This window comes from Micromys minutus, assembly GCF_963924665.1.
Source record: "Micromys minutus genome assembly, chromosome: 28".
Lineage (NCBI taxonomy): Eukaryota > Metazoa > Chordata > Mammalia > Rodentia > Muridae > Micromys > Micromys minutus.
In genome coordinates this window covers 319,121-338,427 of record NC_137963.1, presented here as the reverse complement: position 1 = coordinate 338,427, position 19,307 = coordinate 319,121, and the positions used below count along the sequence as shown (strand labels likewise).

At 39.5% G+C, this 19,307-nt stretch overlaps 1 protein-coding gene across 1 annotated transcript in view; it reads right to left on the bottom strand.

Moving 5' to 3' along the window:
* FREM1 (FRAS1 related extracellular matrix 1) overlaps positions 1 to 19,307 on the bottom strand; it is a gene marked incomplete at its 5' end in the record, with an annotated part of 108,380 nt that overhangs the window by 83,345 nt on the left and 5,728 nt on the right. The window contains 7 exons of the mRNA XM_080939991.1: positions 2,378 to 2,520; positions 3,367 to 3,711; positions 5,218 to 5,349; positions 7,805 to 7,913; positions 9,769 to 10,092; positions 16,339 to 16,535; positions 18,013 to 18,314. Coding sequence (XP_080796117.1) covers positions 2,378 to 2,520; positions 3,367 to 3,711; positions 5,218 to 5,349; positions 7,805 to 7,913; positions 9,769 to 10,092; positions 16,339 to 16,535; positions 18,013 to 18,314 — 1,552 coding nt within the window. The remainder of the gene's footprint in view (positions 1 to 2,377; positions 2,521 to 3,366; positions 3,712 to 5,217; positions 5,350 to 7,804; positions 7,914 to 9,768; positions 10,093 to 16,338; positions 16,536 to 18,012; positions 18,315 to 19,307) is intronic.

Below are 19,307 nucleotides of genomic sequence, written 5' to 3'. Positions count from 1 at the left end.
AGAGAATACCCAGTGTCATTTCTCAGTACCAAGAATTACTTGTGCTGTTAGGGCTGGTCACTATATTAACTATAGATGTTCTGTGTAATGTATTTTAGAAAAAGACATTACATGTTTGTTTAACAGGGTGACTTTTAAATGCTGATGACAGAGAAGTGGAGAGGCTGTGTAAAGAGGTGGGGTGAATGTACAATCTGAGCTAGAAAAATAGTCATCCCTTAATGTCTGCAGGAAATAGGTACAAGGAACTCCACTGCCCCACTATGGATCTGGGACTTTGTAGATGTTCCAGTCCCTTATATAAAACCTGCTGCATCTGCATAGAGTCTATGTTTCCTTTTGTACATTTCAAATTATTTCCACATTACTTGCAATATCTAACATAACGCAATTGTAATGTAAATAGTAGTGGTTAATATAGCTCAGGAAATAAGGACAAATAAAAAAAGCATGTACAGGTTCAGAACAGAGGCAATTTAAAAATATTATCTACCATCAGTCTGTTGAGTCATTGATGGGAAGTATCTAAACCACATGCTGTATGAATACAAGACAACTTTGTAGCATTCCCACTCAGACTCTCTTTCCTACTCCAGAAATATAAGAACAGTAAAGCAGGGAAATGTGTTAAATATATTTCTTTACAACAAACAAAAACATCCTGGGGCTGGATAGATGACTCACTGGTTGAAAGTACTTACTATTCTTACAGAGGACTTAGGTTCCTAAGAGCACTTTTTGTTCTTATAGAAATCCTATAAGAATATGTTCCCAGAATCTACATGACAGCTCACAACTGTCTATATCTCCAGATCTAAAAGATCTGATGCTTTCTTCTGGCCCCCACAAGCACTTGAACATACATGCACAGAGTTGTGTGTGCACCACATACAAATAACTAAAAATAAACCATAATAAAAGAACCCATTCATTTATGTGGAACAAATTTAGTACCAGGTCTATAGAGTTTAGACTGATTTATTTGCCCAGCTTTGGAAATAATTGTTTGAAGGGTTTTCATTAACCTGGTCTCCATTACAGACAGATGTGATATTTCTCTACTTGTATATGGATAACAAGATTTCTTAAACATTTAACAAGGAAAAAGAAAGAAGCCTTGATATCTCAACTTCTGAAAAGACACAGAGTTTCTAACCATAGCATAATGTCCTAAGAGCTTCAGCAGATGCACAGATTTAGAAATAGATTCTGCTGTCAGTTACAATTCTGAGCTACTAAATCAACTACCATTTCCAGTAAAAGCTTAACTCAGAAACAACAGATATGATACACTGGCGAAACAAAGGGGTGATTATTTTAAAAGGAGTTGGCCTGTTAGAAGAAAAAAGCAGATGAATTCAGTTTTCTTTGTAATGTACTTCCCAAAGGCATCAATGATTTCACCAGGTCCCAAGCCTTGTGATGCTATTTTTTCAGATCTTACCCGTCATTATTTCCATGTCAACAAACAGGTGTGCAGCTTGGCCTTTTGCACACTGGCTAATATTTATGTCTGTAGCTTCCTAGGAATCCATTATAGCAATAAAACACAAACTTTAAGTATTTTTCCTAGGCTCAAGATTTCCCAGTGTCCCCATATATGCTACCTTTGAAGGTAACAGGTATAAAATGACTGAAACAATATTGTACAAAGCCCATGATCACTTAATTTCAATTGCTTCATGAAATTTGACGCCCCCCTCTTTCACACCACTGTTTCCTCAGAGTGCATACTGTCACAGTTGTCCATATGCTACACTGATTTCCATCTCTTACAGTTTCTGTGTGATGTTTGTTACATATTATTTCTGCTTGCTGTAGACTTAAATTATATCCTCTACAGTCAGGCAGATCTGAGATCTTTAAAACAACAAATAAGTCCTTTTCTTCTTGGAGTAGTTGCCAGGTGTTTAGGACTTTCCAAGTCATATGCCATTTTCCCACAATAACTCTTAGGAAGCTCCCTTCTATCACTTGCTTGAAAGATACATAGAGGGGACTAGAAGTTTATCTGTGCTGTTGAGACTAGAAGGAAAACTCAGAAAGTCTCACCTTGACTCTTTAATTTAAACACTAGCTTTTTAAAAAATGTTTTCTTTGGTGTTGAGAAGCAAGCAAAATTGTGAGGTTGTCTATGTAAGAATTCCCCAGCTAAGTAACCTTAGAAACAGTTACCATGTAAAGATTTGCAACGTGCTTTAGAAAAGTGCAGGCATAGTAGTGGGGGAAGGGGGCGAGGCATGCTTATTTTTGCCAAATCCATTGCTTCTCAAACTTTGAATCTTGAAACCCATTTTCACATACTTTTAAATAACATCTCCTAGACCTATCACTGATGTATGAAACTTTGGGGAGATGTTCTGAAATGGTCTCTCACCTGTGGCACTGAGAGATTTGGAGGTTCGTGGCTATCCCACAGAACAAATTCAAAAGAATCTTCAAAGATTTCTCCACCAAAGTGACGATAGTAAATGATTCCACTGAACAGGTCTCTCTGAAAGAAGCCAGGAACAGGATACCCTAAGAGAACCACAAAATACCATACCATTTTAGGTGTTGAGGTGCAGTGAAACTCTACTCACCTCTTAATGTCTTCTCTGCCTAGTGTGTTGCACATAGCTAAGGATTTGCTTTAAATACTTTTAACAAAACTTAGAGCAATAATTAAAACTGCCCTATCTTAATGTGAAGGTTAACCATGGGAAAATATTGTTAAGTAATAGCTGTTATTTCAAATATACTGAGGAATACATTTTATTTGATCTATGCCATCAAGCTCTTGACAACAAAATGTAAGCAAATATATTAATAAAATTATTTCAGTAACCATCTAGAATGAACTAAATGTCTGCCTTCAGACTTATTTATTCTATTGCCATCCTTCAATGATATAACTTTTATAGCATGATAGTTATCTGGAGGCTTAGCACCAGAACTTTCTAAGTGTACAACCCTAGGCAGTAGACTCCAAATATAAGTCTTAAACTTTTTGTATAAGATGGGAAAATTATAAGATAAATTATATGTACATGTATATATGTAATTATAGAATAATACTTTGATTCATAAATGTAATGTCTATTCTAATACAAAATTGACCACAATACACAGTTATTTTTAAAAGATTTAATTCAGGGGTTGGAGAGATGGCTCAGGGGTTAAGAGCACTGACTGCTCTTCCAGAGGTTCTGAGTTCGATTCCTAGCAACTACATGGTGACTCACAACCATCTGCAATGGAATTCAATGCCCTTTCGTGGAGTCTCTGAAGACAGCTACAGTATACTCATATACATAAAAATAAATAGATAAGTCTTTTTAAAATTTTTCAATTCCTTTCAAACTGTCTTATCTGCCTAGATCTTACCTATCAATCTTGGCCCTGGCTTCTTCATGATCTCCCCAGCCTGCGGGGACTTTGTGATATTAAAGAAAATGTAGTCATCACTGGAGTCCATGTCTGAAGCTCTCAGCATGGACCCTTGGATCAAGATGGTCTTCCCCTCTTCTAGTTCAATCACAACATTGGTTATGAGGAATGGGGGGCTGTCATCTTTAGGTAAGATGTTGATAGGAAACTTGTGATGGCTGCTGTGTTGGCCATCAAATATCCTGAAAGCCACAAAGTCTTTGGTAGTATCACTGTCATCATGATGATAGCGAACAACTCCAGCCTGAAGGTCAGCCACGGTAAAGAGAAATCCTTTCCCCTCTGATGGAGAGAGCAGAGATGGTAAGAAATGGTCAAAGCAGGGAGCAAGGGAACAGAGGCAGCCATTGAGAATGCAATCACTGCATGACAGTGAGCTATGGGAAACAGTAGCAATACAGATGCTCCCAAACTTACCACCAGGTAATGCAGCATAAACCATCACAAAGTGGAAATGTTCTAAGTCAAACATATATGGGATAGTCCCTACGACACCCTCAAAATGTAAAAATGAAATAAACTAAACTGTAAGTCAAGGACAATCTGTAACCTGTGCAGTTTAGTGAGCACTAGGATGTAGCATCTAGTGTTGGATACTATCTGTATAGACTTGAGACAGGTATTTGACATTCTGTGAAACTGGGAAAATAATAGTTATAATTTATTATAGGTGTCAACTAAGAGACATTATGGACCTAAAACAAAAATACAAAAGCACAGTGAGCACTCTGTATCATTTATCTATCTATCTATCTATCTATCTATCTATCTATCTATCTATCTATCTATCTATCATCTATCTATCTATCTATCTATCTATCTATCTATCTATCTATCCATCTATCCATCTATCTATGCATCTATTTATGTATCTATGTATCTATTTTCCCCCTCCCTCTTCCTCCCCATTCCCTCCCCCTTTTTTTCTGAGTCATCTTCTTCTCCCCACCCCCAGACTGTGTGGGCCTTTGGACTATCACCCACCCTATTTCCCAGGGTTTTGACCTTGGATTGGACCAAGAATTATTTCATCAGCTATTCTAGTTTTCAAGCCCTGGTGCAGGACTGAATTACTTGGGCTTTTCTGGACATAAAAAGCAATTCTTTCCAGAAACAGTTTCTGTAGATACACACACACACACACACACACACACACACACATGTGCGTGCCATCCTTATATATTTCTATGCATGCTATTGTTTTTCTTTGGCACATCCTGTCAAATGTAAGTAAATACAAATGGGTGTAGTGTGCACATAGGCCATGGCAGCAAGAAAGAACTGGAACAACACTAAGCCTCTGAGAAATATGGGTAAACTCTCAGGTCACTGTCATGACATGGAAGCAAGCATAGGGAAGCATAGAAGCATCAGCACCAAATGGGAAACTATTAGAAATATAATCTCTTGGACTCTGACCTGAGTCTACTTAATTGGAAATTCTGGAGATGGGTCTCCACAACCTATGCTTTACTAAGCCTCACTCCAGCATGACCTCATGCTACAGTTTGAAAGCCATCTCTCTAGTTCTTCCCACTTTAGTTTTTGAGAAGTCTGTTACTGATATATGGATCCTGTGTATTTGGCTAAGCTGGTTGATAGAAAGCCCCAGTGCTGGGATTAAAAGCACACACCATCATACAGGCCTTTTGTGCAGCTCTAGGAATTGGACTCATGTGCTCATACTTGAGGAGTAAACACATTACCAATGACATTATCCCTAGTTCCATGATTGGCTTTTGAAGAGTCCCTGGGTTCAATTTTGAATTGAACAGGTAAACCACTCACCTCTTACTGTAAGCCGTCCATGTTGCAAGCCACCAATGGTGACCAACTGCACAGCACCAATGTCATCATTGTCAACGATCTGAAACTGTTCCCAAGTGATAGCCCGAGACTGCCCCTCCAAGAGATTCAAACCTACAAGAAAATACAGAAACATGTCCTTTGCAGTTCTATGCATCCCATACATCTGTTTAAGGTTAATGAGTTTTCACTCATGAACCTATCTAAAAGTTATATTTTAAATGCTTTTTATGAAAATTGAGTATTGCTTGTGTTTTTAGTAAACTTTGCTCTAATTTCAAAATGACAATTGATTCCTTAAGATGTATCCTTAACAACCATGATGGTGTCTGAAACTAAATACTGAAGGAAAGAGCAGAAGTTATGATCACAGAGAGAGGTCCCTAGTTTGAATGAGTCCATAAGAAACTTGTCTAAGTGGACAAGAGTCAGAAGGGGTTTTGCACATGACTTATGGAGCACACACCCCATAGGGTAGGGAATGAATAGTGCTTTAATATCCTTATAAAGAACTACTGTACCTGGCAATGTTTAAGGATGTTAAATGTAGAATACTTGGTGCTTTGCAAAATAGAACATGCATTACTTTAACCTTTAGTTAGAGATGGATTTATTCACTAAAGGAATAAAATAAAACTTCTCCTCAGACTCAGTATGCCAGAGGAAGATTGTAGAGTTTCATTCACTGGTAATAAAACAGACTCTGGCTGAAGCACTGTATCAGCATCAAGCAGTCTTAGCTCTCAATAGAACTAGGGCTTGACAGACACCTCACCCTTTCTTCATCCACTTCAAACTCTTCTCAAATACAGTGGTTGCATCTGCTTCATAGAGACACCAGAATAACAGAGAACCCCATATATCTTACTGAAAAGTTGTGACCAGCTCAGCCGAATCACCTGCTGTAGCTTGGACTATGAGTCATCACCTAAAGGCCTACATCTTACAGGCCTGGTCTTCAGGGTAGCAGTACTGAGAGAGAGGTGATAGCGTTTTTAAGAGGCATTGGGGCAGATCTTAAGTTGCCAGAGCAAGCCATTGAAGGTGACTATGGAATTCTCCCTCTGTTTTGTTGCTTCTTGTCCACAAAGTAATTAGCTTTGCTTCTCCACAAGCTCCTGCCACAATGTACTATCTCATCACAGCCCCAAAGTGACAGAGCTAACTAGTCATGGGCTGGATGCTCTAGAACCATGCTAACCTGTCTTTTTATAAGTTTGTTGGTTGTCTTGGGCATTGTTATAGAGACATCAGTCTAATGCCTTTTCAGGACAGGGTCAATATGTGATCTACCTAAAGGTCTGTTTCCTGAGGAAATTGGGTTAAGACAACTATGGCTGTAGAAACAAATAAGCAAACAAAAAAGAATGAAAGAAAGAAGCAAGAATAGGGAGGAGGAGAGGAAGAGAGACCAGGGAGCTAGAAAGGAAGGGGAGGGGTAGGGGAGAGTTAGGAGTTAAAAAAAAAAAAAAAAAAAGCAAGCATATGCAAATGAGTCCATGGCTGCTGAGAAGCCTCCTGGGTTCTTGAAGTGGTGCTGGGGATCTGTGCATACACAACACAGCACATGCAAGGCATCATGGATATATCATAGGAGCATCCAAGAAGACTAGAAGACACTCAACACATCAAAATGCTAACAGCAATTTTATGTATATTATATGTAGTGGAAAAACTGAAGAGTCATCCTATTTAATATATTCTCCAAGTTTTCAATAATAGCCAATGCAAACTTCATAATATATAAAAGTTCATTTTGAAAAGGATTATAATTTCTGCAGCTGCCAGACCCAGACCTGCAGCTCCCTTGATGCATCTGTGCATCATATATCACACAGATGATTCCATCTTCTCACTAGAAAACAGTAACCTACACAAATGCAGCATTGCTACTCAACTTTGGTTGAGCACTTCCTTCATTTTTTTCATTATCCCTCAAACAGCCCGAATTATCAACCTAAACAAACTTGAAATCAGACGTGAATGTATTCCTTCTAACACAATCACAGAACTGCTTGGAAGTACATTTTGAATGTCATTGGTATTAGTGAAAAAGGAAAAGCCATTTCATTTCATATTTGCTTCTGATTTAAATATATAAATCATATTCCCAGTCCACTTGGAATTGAATGGCAGTGTAAAACCCCCATTAAAAGCTGCTTAAGTTATTAACTACTTATTTTGGTTTCCTTACAACCCAACAAAAGCAGGACAGTGGATTCCAGGCTGCACCTTGCTCCCACCCCTCTGCAAAAATCTGAGTTAGAGACCTTGTCTTTCTGTCTTACTCTCAGTCAGTACCATAAGAGCCACTTTCTCCATTCAGTTAAAAGGGGGCATGTTTATGATCTCTCTCCCAAAAAGAAATATAGCCTGAAGATTCGAGGATGCTGGATTTCAGCTTCTCACTAGCTACTAGGAAAAAGAACAACAAATGCTGTTGCTCTTGGTCTGTCTGGGTTTCCACTGCCTCAAGGATGAAATGGAATAAAAGGAGTATTCTGACCCATCTACTTTCTTGCATTTCCCTTAGGACCACACACACACACACACACACACACACACACACCTGTATTCCAGGACACCCTCGGTGCATTTGTGTCTGCTGTTCTGATGGAGATGTGGACTGTAATGGGGGGACTCCTTTCAAAGAAGAAGTCATATACCTCTAGCTCCATCTGGAAACAAACAGATTAACATGAATCACACACAGATACACACATTCAGGCTTAAAGACATTTCAGTTATGGGCTACATGTACACACAAAGACACGCAGACACATATACACACAAACATATAGGCATACACACACACACACACATGCATACACACTGACACATACAGACACATACAAACACACACACACACACACATTAACATATACAGAGACACACCAAAGATACCTAGATGCACACAAACATACATAGACACATAGGCATGCACACACAGAAGATACACAGGCACACACAGACATACCCCAACACACACACACACACACACACACATGAACACACATACATAAATACATATACACACACATGCACAGACATGCACATAAGGCAAAGATGAATCCAGATTTGATGTTGCTGTTCTTTCCTGTTTTAAATGTAATTCTATTTTTAAAATGAAATGTATAGCCAATTGATAAAAATGGCATATAGATCACCCCTTTTAAATACACATAAATTTACCAGGTAGTACAATCTTCTCCTAAATGAACTCAATTGCTTTTCCATTATACCTCACGCCCATCACTATGCCTTCTCCTTACCACCCAGCCTGCCCAAGTGCCAACATCTGCTTTATGTCTCTATATAATTGCCCTTTCTAGACATTTCACTTCAATAAAGTCTCACTGTTTCCAGTGCAGGGCTATTATTAACTATTTCATTAAGAACACCATGTGAACAGGGTGTTAATTTATTACAGAAAGTAACTTATTTTGTGAGGTCACTCATTTCAAACCTGTTACTTTTGGTTGTTTTCAATTCTTTAATTGATCATGATTGTATATATCTAGGGCATAGTATCACACAGACATTCATGCCTACACTGTGCCCTCAGATCAGGGTAACTGGCATATCTGTACTATCATCTCTTGCATTTATTTCCCAGTGTTGGGAACATAAATATCCTCTATACAAACTATTTTGAAACATATACCTTAGTGTTATTTCTTTACTTATTTATCATTTTATGTGTATATGTATGTAAGAACATGGTATGTATAGAATGTCTGCACTTCAAAGGCACAAGTCTGAGGTGTGCACAGGGTCAGAGAAAGATGTTTTGTGTCCTGTTCTGTCTTATTTTCTTGGAATAGGGTCTCTTACTGAAGCTGAAACTAGGCTATCAGCTAGCAATCTCCTGTCCCCACCCTTTTCACACCCCACAGTAGTATAGCCCTGGTGTGGACTTCTGGTTTCTCTAGATAACTGAGAGCTACAGCTGTGCGCTGTCCACCTATATTTCAATATGGCAGCCATGGACTGGAACTGAAGCCACTGCTCAGCAAGAAAACAACAACTTTTTGTGGATATTTTGTATATTTATTTACATTTCAAATGTTATTTCCTTTCCGTTCCCCTCTCTCCCACTCCCATTCCCCTTCCCTTCTTCTATGAGGATGTTCCCCCTCATACCCACCCACTCCATCTCACCACCCTGGCATTTCCCTACACTGGGGAAACAAGCCTTCACAGGACCAAAGGTTTCTCCTCCTATTGATGCCAGCCAGTGCCATCCTCTGCCACATATGTTGCTGGAGCCATGGGTCAGTCTTTGGTTGGTGGTTTAGTCCCTGGGAGCTCTGGGGGGCCCTGGTTGGTTCATATTGTTTTACTTCCTATTGGGGTTTAATTTGCCAAACCAACGTCTCTTCAGGAAGTCCTGAACTGTATTACATTACATGCATAAATCAAGTCACCTTTGAGAAACTGAGTATCTAGCAGGCTGAGGGTTAGTAGAAACAGACTTTCAAATACTTTTTTGACATCCACCAGGCTGGACACTTCTTTTCCCTTCCTTCTTACCTTGTAATGTCTCCTCTCAGGGTGGCTGTTGTTTGGTGGCTGGTAGGCAACTTGCATGTCACTGAGATCCTTCCAGGTAAAAGAAGAGATGGGTCTGGTATGATCCAGAAGGTGGGTCACATAGCCTTGGAGTGGGGCTTTAGTGATGTTAAACACCAACAAGGGTTTCGGAGTCTCATCCTCCTCACAGTCCAGAATGGAGGTTGTCAGAGGGGTCAGTATGAACTGGTCCACCTCCAGAACAAACATGGCCATGAATGCAGCCTTTGGGGCCTGGTTAGGAATGCCAATTCTGATATAGACAGGCAACCACGCACTTTCTGACTTTTGAAGGAGAGAAAAATTAAAAAGAGAGAATGGTATGAATGAAGTTGTAATGTGCATGGTTAACGACAAGGCATGTACCAAAGCTACAGACCAGAGGATGTTCCAGATGTGACCACCAACTACATGTAGAATCACCTGCTGACCACCAGGAACTGTTGCCATGTGTTAATTATTCCAAAGTGGGAAACTAGAAAACTTCCACTTTAGAGCTCCCAGTTGAGTCCACTATACACAAAAGGCCTGGAATGGGAGCACCTACTCTGATATCAGAAAGAACCATGTGTGTGATTGTATTTTTAAAATGTATGTATTTATTTTGGTGTGTGTCTGTGTATATGCATCACATTTATACAAAAGCTTATAGAGGGCAGAAAGGGCATTGGATCCCCTAGAATTGGAGATATAGCTGGTTTTGAGCCACATCGTGTGAGCGTTGGTTCTCTGCAAGAGCAGAGTGTTCTTACCTGCTGATTGGTGTCTCAGCCCCAAGATTGCTTCTTCAGAAGCTGTTATTTGTATGATGTTAGACAAGTTCTATAATTCCTAAATTTCTTGTTTCTCTCACCTATAAATGAAAACTCTAGACTCCTTTGTTTTAAATGAAACCACTAAAATAAAGTTAGTGTCTGGCACAGGAATCACTAATTTTCTCAGCCCATGTGGTTTCAAAGAGGGCAGGGAAAGGCTAGGGAAGAAGGGTCTTCACCCTGTGAACTTGTGCACCTGAAAGAGGATTGTCCATTTGCCTAACAGAACAAGGGAACAGCCAATGACCACTCAACTGAACATGCATCATCCCCAAATGAGGAATCCAAAAGTGTAAGTAAGATTTTTTACACTCATAAAAGGGCACTGTGGCATGTGAGATGTCTCAGTGGGAAGAAAAAGCTGAGAGTACTAGATCCTTGCTATTATGGGACTGATGTGACCCACTGTTGAGAGAAGCAGGCTCAGTGACCAACATCACGTTTAATTTATCCCACACCCCTGAAATCTGAATATTGGGTCTGGTGTTGGAAAGGAATGTTCAGGCAAGTTCTTCACTTTATCTAGGTGAAAGACTGACAGATGATAATTCTGCATAAGTCTCAACTGAAACTCACAAAAAAAGAAAGAAAGGAAGAAAAAGAAAGAAAAAAGGAAAGGACGAAAGAAAGGAAAGGAAGGAAGGAAAGGAAGGAAGGGAAAGAAAGAAAGAAAGAAAGAAAGAAAGAAAGAAGAGAGAGAGAAAGAGAGAAAGGAAGGAAGGAAGGAATGAAGGAAAGGAAGAAAGGAAAGGAAGGAAGGAAAGGAAAAGAGAGAGAGAGAGAGAGAGAGAGAGAGAGAGAGAGAGAGAGAGAGAGAGAGAGAGAGAGAGAGAGAGAGATTGAGATTTTAAAAGTAAGAACATGCTATATTCAAAATGTATGTAAGTCTGTTGATTCCAGACTCTGGAATACCCACACTCACTAGAGGAATATAGATATATTTAGAGAGACAAGAGATGGCTTATCTGGAGAGCAGGGAGATATGCTGACTCCCAGTGAACCCATGAAGGCTGAGGTTGGGGTAATGCCATGCCCATTCTCTCAAGCATCAGGTGGGACATGCACAGAGTTGCTTTAGGACCCACCCCCAAGAAATCTAAGTCATCAGAAGTATAAAAATGGTGGCTAATCCTCATTTAATAGTTGAGAGGTCAGAGTTTTCACATCTATTTTGGAATACCCTGAGGAGTTAGAGACATTTGTTAGATTCAAGTTGTCCTTCTGTATGTCAGCAAGTAACATGTGAGTGCTCCCAGGTCACATGGGGTAGAGGACTGCTGTGGGGTCATCCTGAATCCTGACCTAAGAGGACCATTCTTCATTAAACTGGAGAGATAAATCATATTCTACTGGCTTCAGAAATATTGCAGGTAGTGGCCCAGGTTAGGTGGGGGTGAACCCTCCCTTCTAAGATAGAAGGATGGGCTCTAAGATGGAGCTTTCCAGAGTAATCAGAAAATTACCCCTGAGACAACAAAGCAGCTTAAAACATCTGCCAGGCTCAGAGAGCATGAAACCATATTCTATCAGTTCCTGAGCAAATGGAACCTCTCTCCCCACCACTCTATTCCTCTCAATGCTCCAGCCAAAGCACTGGCTCAAAGGTTCACAAACTGGCAAGCAACATCTGAAAAAAGAGAATCAGAGGAGACAGCCCTCTTTGCTGTAGTGACAAAGATGAGCAATATTCTGAGGTGCTCCGGGGATTAAAGTATCTGCCCATGATGTGTTACTGAAAAACAACAGTAGTATATGAATTGTGGCTTTAAAGGGCTAGGACTGAACATTGAAAGCAATTAAGTGTAGTGCTAAATCTAAATAAAAGTAGTCTTCAAATAAAAGTGTAAAAAAAAATTACAAACATCTATAGTACTTACTTAAAAGATATAAGATGTAAGAAATATTAAAACACAATAGCTTTACATTAGAAATGAAACTGCCAATGGTGTTGATGGAACCTGGGAAGTGCCAGAAGAAAAGATTGATCAGATTAATCTTCACCAAACATAGGAAGGACTCCAAAGAGGTCCCTGAAATTCTGGACTTTAAATAATATTAATATAGGTTAAAGGATATCAGCTTGCTATCCTGTGGTGCTAGGGATCAGATCAACACCATGTGTGTGCCAGAAAAGTACTGGAACACTAAGTGATTATTTCCAGCCTGTGGAATACATTATAAAATTATTTATATAATATATAATAGGTAAAAATAAGTTCATGAAATACACTGTATTCTGGAGGACAGGTATATGGGGCATGCATGAGAGAGAGAGAGAGAGAGAGAGAGAGAGAGAGAGAGAGAGAGAGTTACTGAGAATCAAATCCAAGGGTTAGCACATGCTAGGAAGAGATTTTCTTTTTAACTGACAAGAACACATGAATAAGATGAAGGGGAAAAATCTGCATATATCCATTAGTACCATAAAATACTTTATATTTTCTCGATCTAGAAAGAAATATCCTGAAATTTTGAGAAAATGCCTAGCTGTATGAACCTCACAGAAAAGACACTTGGGATTCATAGAAAGATTGAAAGTAAAAGTATAACCCAAGCTTATGATGTAGAAAGGGACCAGAGTGGCCACATTCATTTCAAATCGATAGAATCAAGGCAAGACGCGTTGAAAAGGACAATGTGTACAGCTGAAATAGATAGACTACCCGAGACAAAAAATGCCTACAAGCAACATTATATTTAGTATTGTTCTGGTCAAACCAGTGTGGAGGAGAGCAGAAGTAAAGAGAATAATTACAGAAAAAGAGAGGCCCAAATTATCATCATTAGTGAAGATATAATTATGGTCTTTTGAAACCCAGAGAATTGAAAATTTCTTAAAATAATTGAATTTAGGAAAGAAGCCAGATAAAAGAAAATTATACCAAAAAGTTGCTTTCCTATTTATCACCAATAACCAATGAAAAGACACCATTCTGTTCCTGGTAGTTCCACAAGAACTTCTATGGACTGGATTTAGTAAGTGTTCAATCACATGGAGCAAGAATTTCCTTCCCATACACATGTACAATGGCATTTGTCAGAAGGAACTGAGGTGATTATTCTGAATAAGGAAATTCATGGCAAAGTCCTAACATGCCAGCTCTTCCAAGAACTTAGTTTTAATCTAGCATTGGTTTAAAGCAATCTAGAAGCTTTAAAATCACCTAATTGATAGGCAAGAATGGCCAAGAAAATTGTAAGGATAAGGAATGTGAAGGCCTTGACTGCAACCAATCAGGTTATGAAGTCTGGGGCAGGGGGGTGAGGGGGGACATTAGAGTGTGGGATTGTACCAGCAAAGAAAGAAGTATGGGACACTAGAGAGCCTATTGCTCTTTATGCACAACAGAAGGATTTTCTACTATCTAGTTTTGTAGAATGTTGCTTCAACAAAACAAGTACATATTTTTATCAAATAGTTCTGCAAATTTTGGCTATATGGAGAAAAGCTACTTCTTGCACTTCACTGTGCTATAAAACATAATCTTAGGTGTTACAAAGACAAATGTGAAGAGAATGCCCTTTAAAGGCATAGAAGAAACTGGCCTGGGAGTGTTGTTCAGTGGGTAGAGTACTTGTCTAGCATACATGTGTCTCCATGCAATCCTCAGGGCTGATAATTAACTAATATATATTTATTTAATACATAATTAATAACTTAAATACTTATGAATTGATGGATCAATTAATTGTTTCATTAATTAAGCTTCTAGGTGAATTGATGCCTTGAAACAAAAATGAGCCCTGGAGCACATATCCCCACTGCGTGTCTGTGTGTAAGACAAATGGTTATCAATAAAATCAGTTTCGTTTTCTTCCTATATTTCCAAGTTTTTGATGTTTTCTTTAGTGATCATACTGTCATCACACCTATATGTGGATCTGTTTTGTGACTTGTCCAAATGACTACACAGGAGGTTAAGGCTTAAAAACCAAGAAGCTCATTTAGATAGACAATCTCACAATGAAACTGACCTAAAAACAAAGCCTTTGACACAGTGAGGGGACAATTATAAAAAATCAATCAGAAAGAAAAATATCAGCTGTTTAAATGGAGGCAAGAAGTCATTGGTAATGAAAGGGTTTATGACAAACCAACCAGACCAGACAATACATACTAATGAAACACAATCCAGTTTTGAATGAGTCAACCATAAGAGACCCACAGATAAATAGCTAGGCCACCACTGTGAAACAAGAGGCTGGCCTCCACTATTATGTCAAACCTGGTTGATCACAGGTTCTTTCCATTTGTAGCTATTTACACTACCAATAATATACACATACTTAGCATGTGCCAAGCTCTGCAACAAGGACTTTAGAAGAGTCTTTTAATTCCCTCAGTTACTAAGAGTTAGGTTCCAGTAACCTCATTTAAGATAAAGAAATCAAGACATAAAGTCCAAAATCAGACAGATAGTTAAACATATATATGAACCCAAGTAATCTGGATACCAACAACCATAACTATTAGCTACACATAGGGAAAGCTGAGCTTTGAAAAGCTTCTGGGCTGATTTGGCTGATTAGTTAGGCAAGATTCCCTCTAAGTTTCATTTCCAGACCTCAACTACAAAATTCTGTGGTTTTGTTTCATTATTTTCTAATCATTTGGGGATCACCAATTCCGTGGGTGATGATGTTCACCATTAGCCTGGGTTTGTTAAGAGAAATGCTAGTGGGAAGGCAGAAAGTAGCACTGGAGGCCCATGGTCCCCTGGATCATCTCATACAGCCATAAATATGGAGTGTGTCAACCAGGTCACCATTTCCCCAGCTTCTCACATAAACTGTAGAATATGTGAACACTAGAGTAACATGTAAAATAGTTCATAAAGTTTTGTCCACTTTTGATCATCAATTCATTGTGAAAAGTCCCAAAGGAGAAGGGTGAGGAAAATGAAGACATAGAAAGATGAAGCTTTTAGAACCATCCCCTCAGCCCTCTGTCCTAAGCTTTGAATGTACATAAATGATTGTCTGCTACAGCCAAAACATTAGGCTGCCTTGCCTCTCTGTCCCTTGTGGCTTTACAGGGCAGATGCCTTGATGTCAAGGAGGAAAGGGGGAACACTAGAAAAGGGAAGAGCTAAAAGTTTTAGAGAGGGAAAAGAGGAAAGAGAGACAAGACAGCGGATGGAAAAAGATGGAAGAAGGAGAAGAAGATGAGCTGAGGCCACATGGCCTGGAATAGCCCTGGATAGCCAGGGATTTCATTGATGGGCAATAGAGCAGTGTAGGGCACTTTTATCCAGTCTAGGTGTGCAGCTTGTGTTTATATCAATTGGGTTCTGTGTTCTTTGTGTGGTCATTTTGGGGTTGGAGATTTGCCATTATAAATCAGGTTGGCATATTACAAATCACTAGTGTTATCATTTTACAGGGCTAAGAGGATCTGAGCTAGCAGTAGCCAGCTTTCTGCAGGCCAGCCACAGGGGGCGGATAACCTGGGAAGTGCAAGCAGCTTGGCAGCAATCTGGCAATGGGAGTTGGTGAGTCCACCATTGCTGGTGCCTAGCAGGATATGGTGTGGATTGTTTTTTGTTTTTGCTTTTGTAAAACTACATACTGAATTTAGGCACAACCTACAAACTAGAAGTTGTGCCCTCAGCAGCACAGGTACTCTTCTTCATAGACACCAGCATGGGCACCCATACAGAACCACTTTCTTACAATGAAGCAGGTAAGGACACCAACACACAACTACAAACTCTACCTTGTATATGGTTTTACTCCTTCTGTCTGTGAGATCCAACTGAATGGAGATGTAATCAACGTTGGGTGAAGGGGGCTGCATGTGTTGATAGTGAAACCCCGTCAGCAGGAACTCTTCACAGCTCACTTTAAGACTTGACACTTGCTTTGATTTCAGGACACAGCTTTCGTCTGGACATTTCAGCCCTGCCCCTAGCTCTAGAATGCACAGTACTGGGTTAACACAACCACTTAAACACAACAATCGTACAAACTCAAAATTCATCCTCCTGCCTTGGACACATCCTCACTCACTGCCCCAGAACACTTGCACAAGTACCTTCCAATTATTTACCAACTAGATTGTCATTGTTCTGAAAGGTCATAAACTTCTTTAGTGAAAAAGCAAAAACAAACAAACAAACAAAAACCAGTCAATCAGTTGTCTAATCAGGGTTCACCTACCAAAAGTTAAGTTGAACAAAAAATAATTAAAGATTGGTTCTGTGGTATTTGAATACCTCTGAAAAATATGCCAGTGGCTCACTGTGGACAGTCACAGCTCAGCTGCTGCTTCTGTTTACATATACAACCTCATGTGGTCTATCTACCCACAGAAATTCCACCTCCTTGCCCCTGGTTTGTCTTTTTAGCAAACTCTCCCTTAACCCTTCTCTTGCCCCTTGAATAAGCCTGTTCTGACTTTTTTGAACCCAGAGCTATCCCTAAAAGACTGTCTCTCCCAACTGTATTTTCATTCTTGCTGGGGAATGGTGCTCAGGGACTCTCGTTTCCATAATACATGAAACAAGTGCTCTGTGATAACAAAATTGACTGATGTTCAGCTTTAACTGTCTTTAACTGTAAGCTTCTGTCCAAAACTCAAGGTAATACTATGGTTATTCTTAGTCTTTCCATGGTTGCTAGAACACTACTATTCAGACAGCAAGTGTTCAAAATGTACCCATTGTATGTCTAACACAGGAAGTACTGTAGAACATAGTAACAACAAATTCTACAAGGGGCATTTTAATCAACATTCTGGATGTCAATCCTAGCTGCTACCTACAGTCTTCATTAGAGTACAACCCAATTTTACTCAGTAAAGAGCACACCACTCTCACCACTGCTGTCTGTTACTATAATCATAGATGGGTCAGGCTCGTGCTAAGCACACTGTGTCCTTAATCCCTCTTTACACAGCCCTGTAGAATGACTATTCTCTTTTCCCATCCAGCAGAGGCTTAAAACCACTGATAACTAAATTAATAAAGGAAACTACAAACATCAAACCCAGGTGTTTCTGATTCTGATCCCAAATCTACAGCTATAACTACTCTGACTTTTTCTTTTGTTTCTTTTTTTTTTAATGTGTGTTTTTAGTTTCATTTTAATTTTATTTGTTTTTTGGAAGTTAGTTTTTCCCCTCCACCATGTAGACCTGATGATCAAATTCAGGCCATCAGGCTTGAAGGCCAGTGCCCCCACCAAGTGATACATGTGGGTTACAGGTGTTGAATTCAGGTCAGGTAACAGGTAACCTTTACCCACTGAGTCATCTCACTAAGTCTATAGTTCAGAGTTTTCAACAAGCTAAGAACTATATTTGTTAAGCAGAACTCTTTGTCAATATGAAAGATGAGTATTTAGACATTTTGTTCAGTTTTAGTAACCTTAACTACTAAGAGATACATACGTGTCTCAGAGAAAAAGCTGTGTGGCTGATCTCCACGAGGTCCCTCTGACTTACGATTCACCACAACCAGCTTGCCATGGGCTGGCAGCTGAGTCTTCACTGGGTCTAGTCTGATGGTGCAGTCCAGATTGGCTGTCCTATCATAATCAAACTGGAGCAGGTTCTTATCAATGGCTTGGGATAAGCCATAGAATTCAGTCACTTCCAACACATTGCTGCTCAAACGGATGATGTTACAGTCTGGTTCCAAGAGATAGACCCGCAAGAGAAAGGTTTCCATGAAGGTGTCTGTTTCAGTAAACCTGGTGAGAGAATAGGATAAAGGTCATGTTATTGATGCTCAAATTCTTCTGAGACTTGTACACTTATTGTAAAGATTGCTCTCATGAGCCAAATGTGATGATGTATGCTTCTAATCCAACCTGAAACATTTCTTCCCAGAGTGTTAGCTCAAAGTCTGGGAGGGGAGAGCAGGGGTCTTGACAGCATGCCCTAAGACCTTACCATGCCCCTTCCATTCAGACTCAGACAAAGGAGGCTTTTCAGGCAAGCCTGGATTTTTAATAAAACTCACTGATCAGTTTTATTACCAGTTAGAGAAAAGTCTGAAATACAGACTGCATTTGAGGCTAGCCTGGGCAACTTAGCAAGGCCCTATTTCAAAGAAAATCAAAACCAAAATAAACTAACAACAAAAATTTTCCTTTATAAAATGTGTACTTCAGATGAAATTTGGTTCCATTTCCTCTACTACTTTTGGCCTCTCCATGTTCCCATGGCTTCATCTCCACTTTTGTGCCAATAGTTTGTTTGCTTTTTTACCACTCCCTCATTACCCATATCTTGCAAACCCTGCTTCAAATCTAGCTCATGCACAGTTTAAGAGCATAAAGGCTGGGTTGTTACAATTTGGGACTGAAGAAGTACTGAGTTTTAAGATATTTTGTCCTTCAGAATTGCCTATTGGGATGATCAGCTCAGCACTTGCCATGTAAACTGAATGAATACTTGTTATTGCCATAATACATGTGTTCTGGGGCATTTGCAGAGGCAACTAGAGATCATGCTACAGAAGTGAGAAAGGTGATAAATAATGAGCATGTCCTGACAATACAACTCTGAACTGGTGAGTTTGTAATATGGTCTAGCTGTGTTGATAAGGTCTTAAGCATCATTGGAACCTGCAATGGGCATTGTCCACCCCTTCTCACCAATGAGGAAACTGAGGCCCAGAACCGTTAGATAGCTTGACAAAGAAACTGAAAAGAAGATTCAAGGAAAACAAACTACTCCCT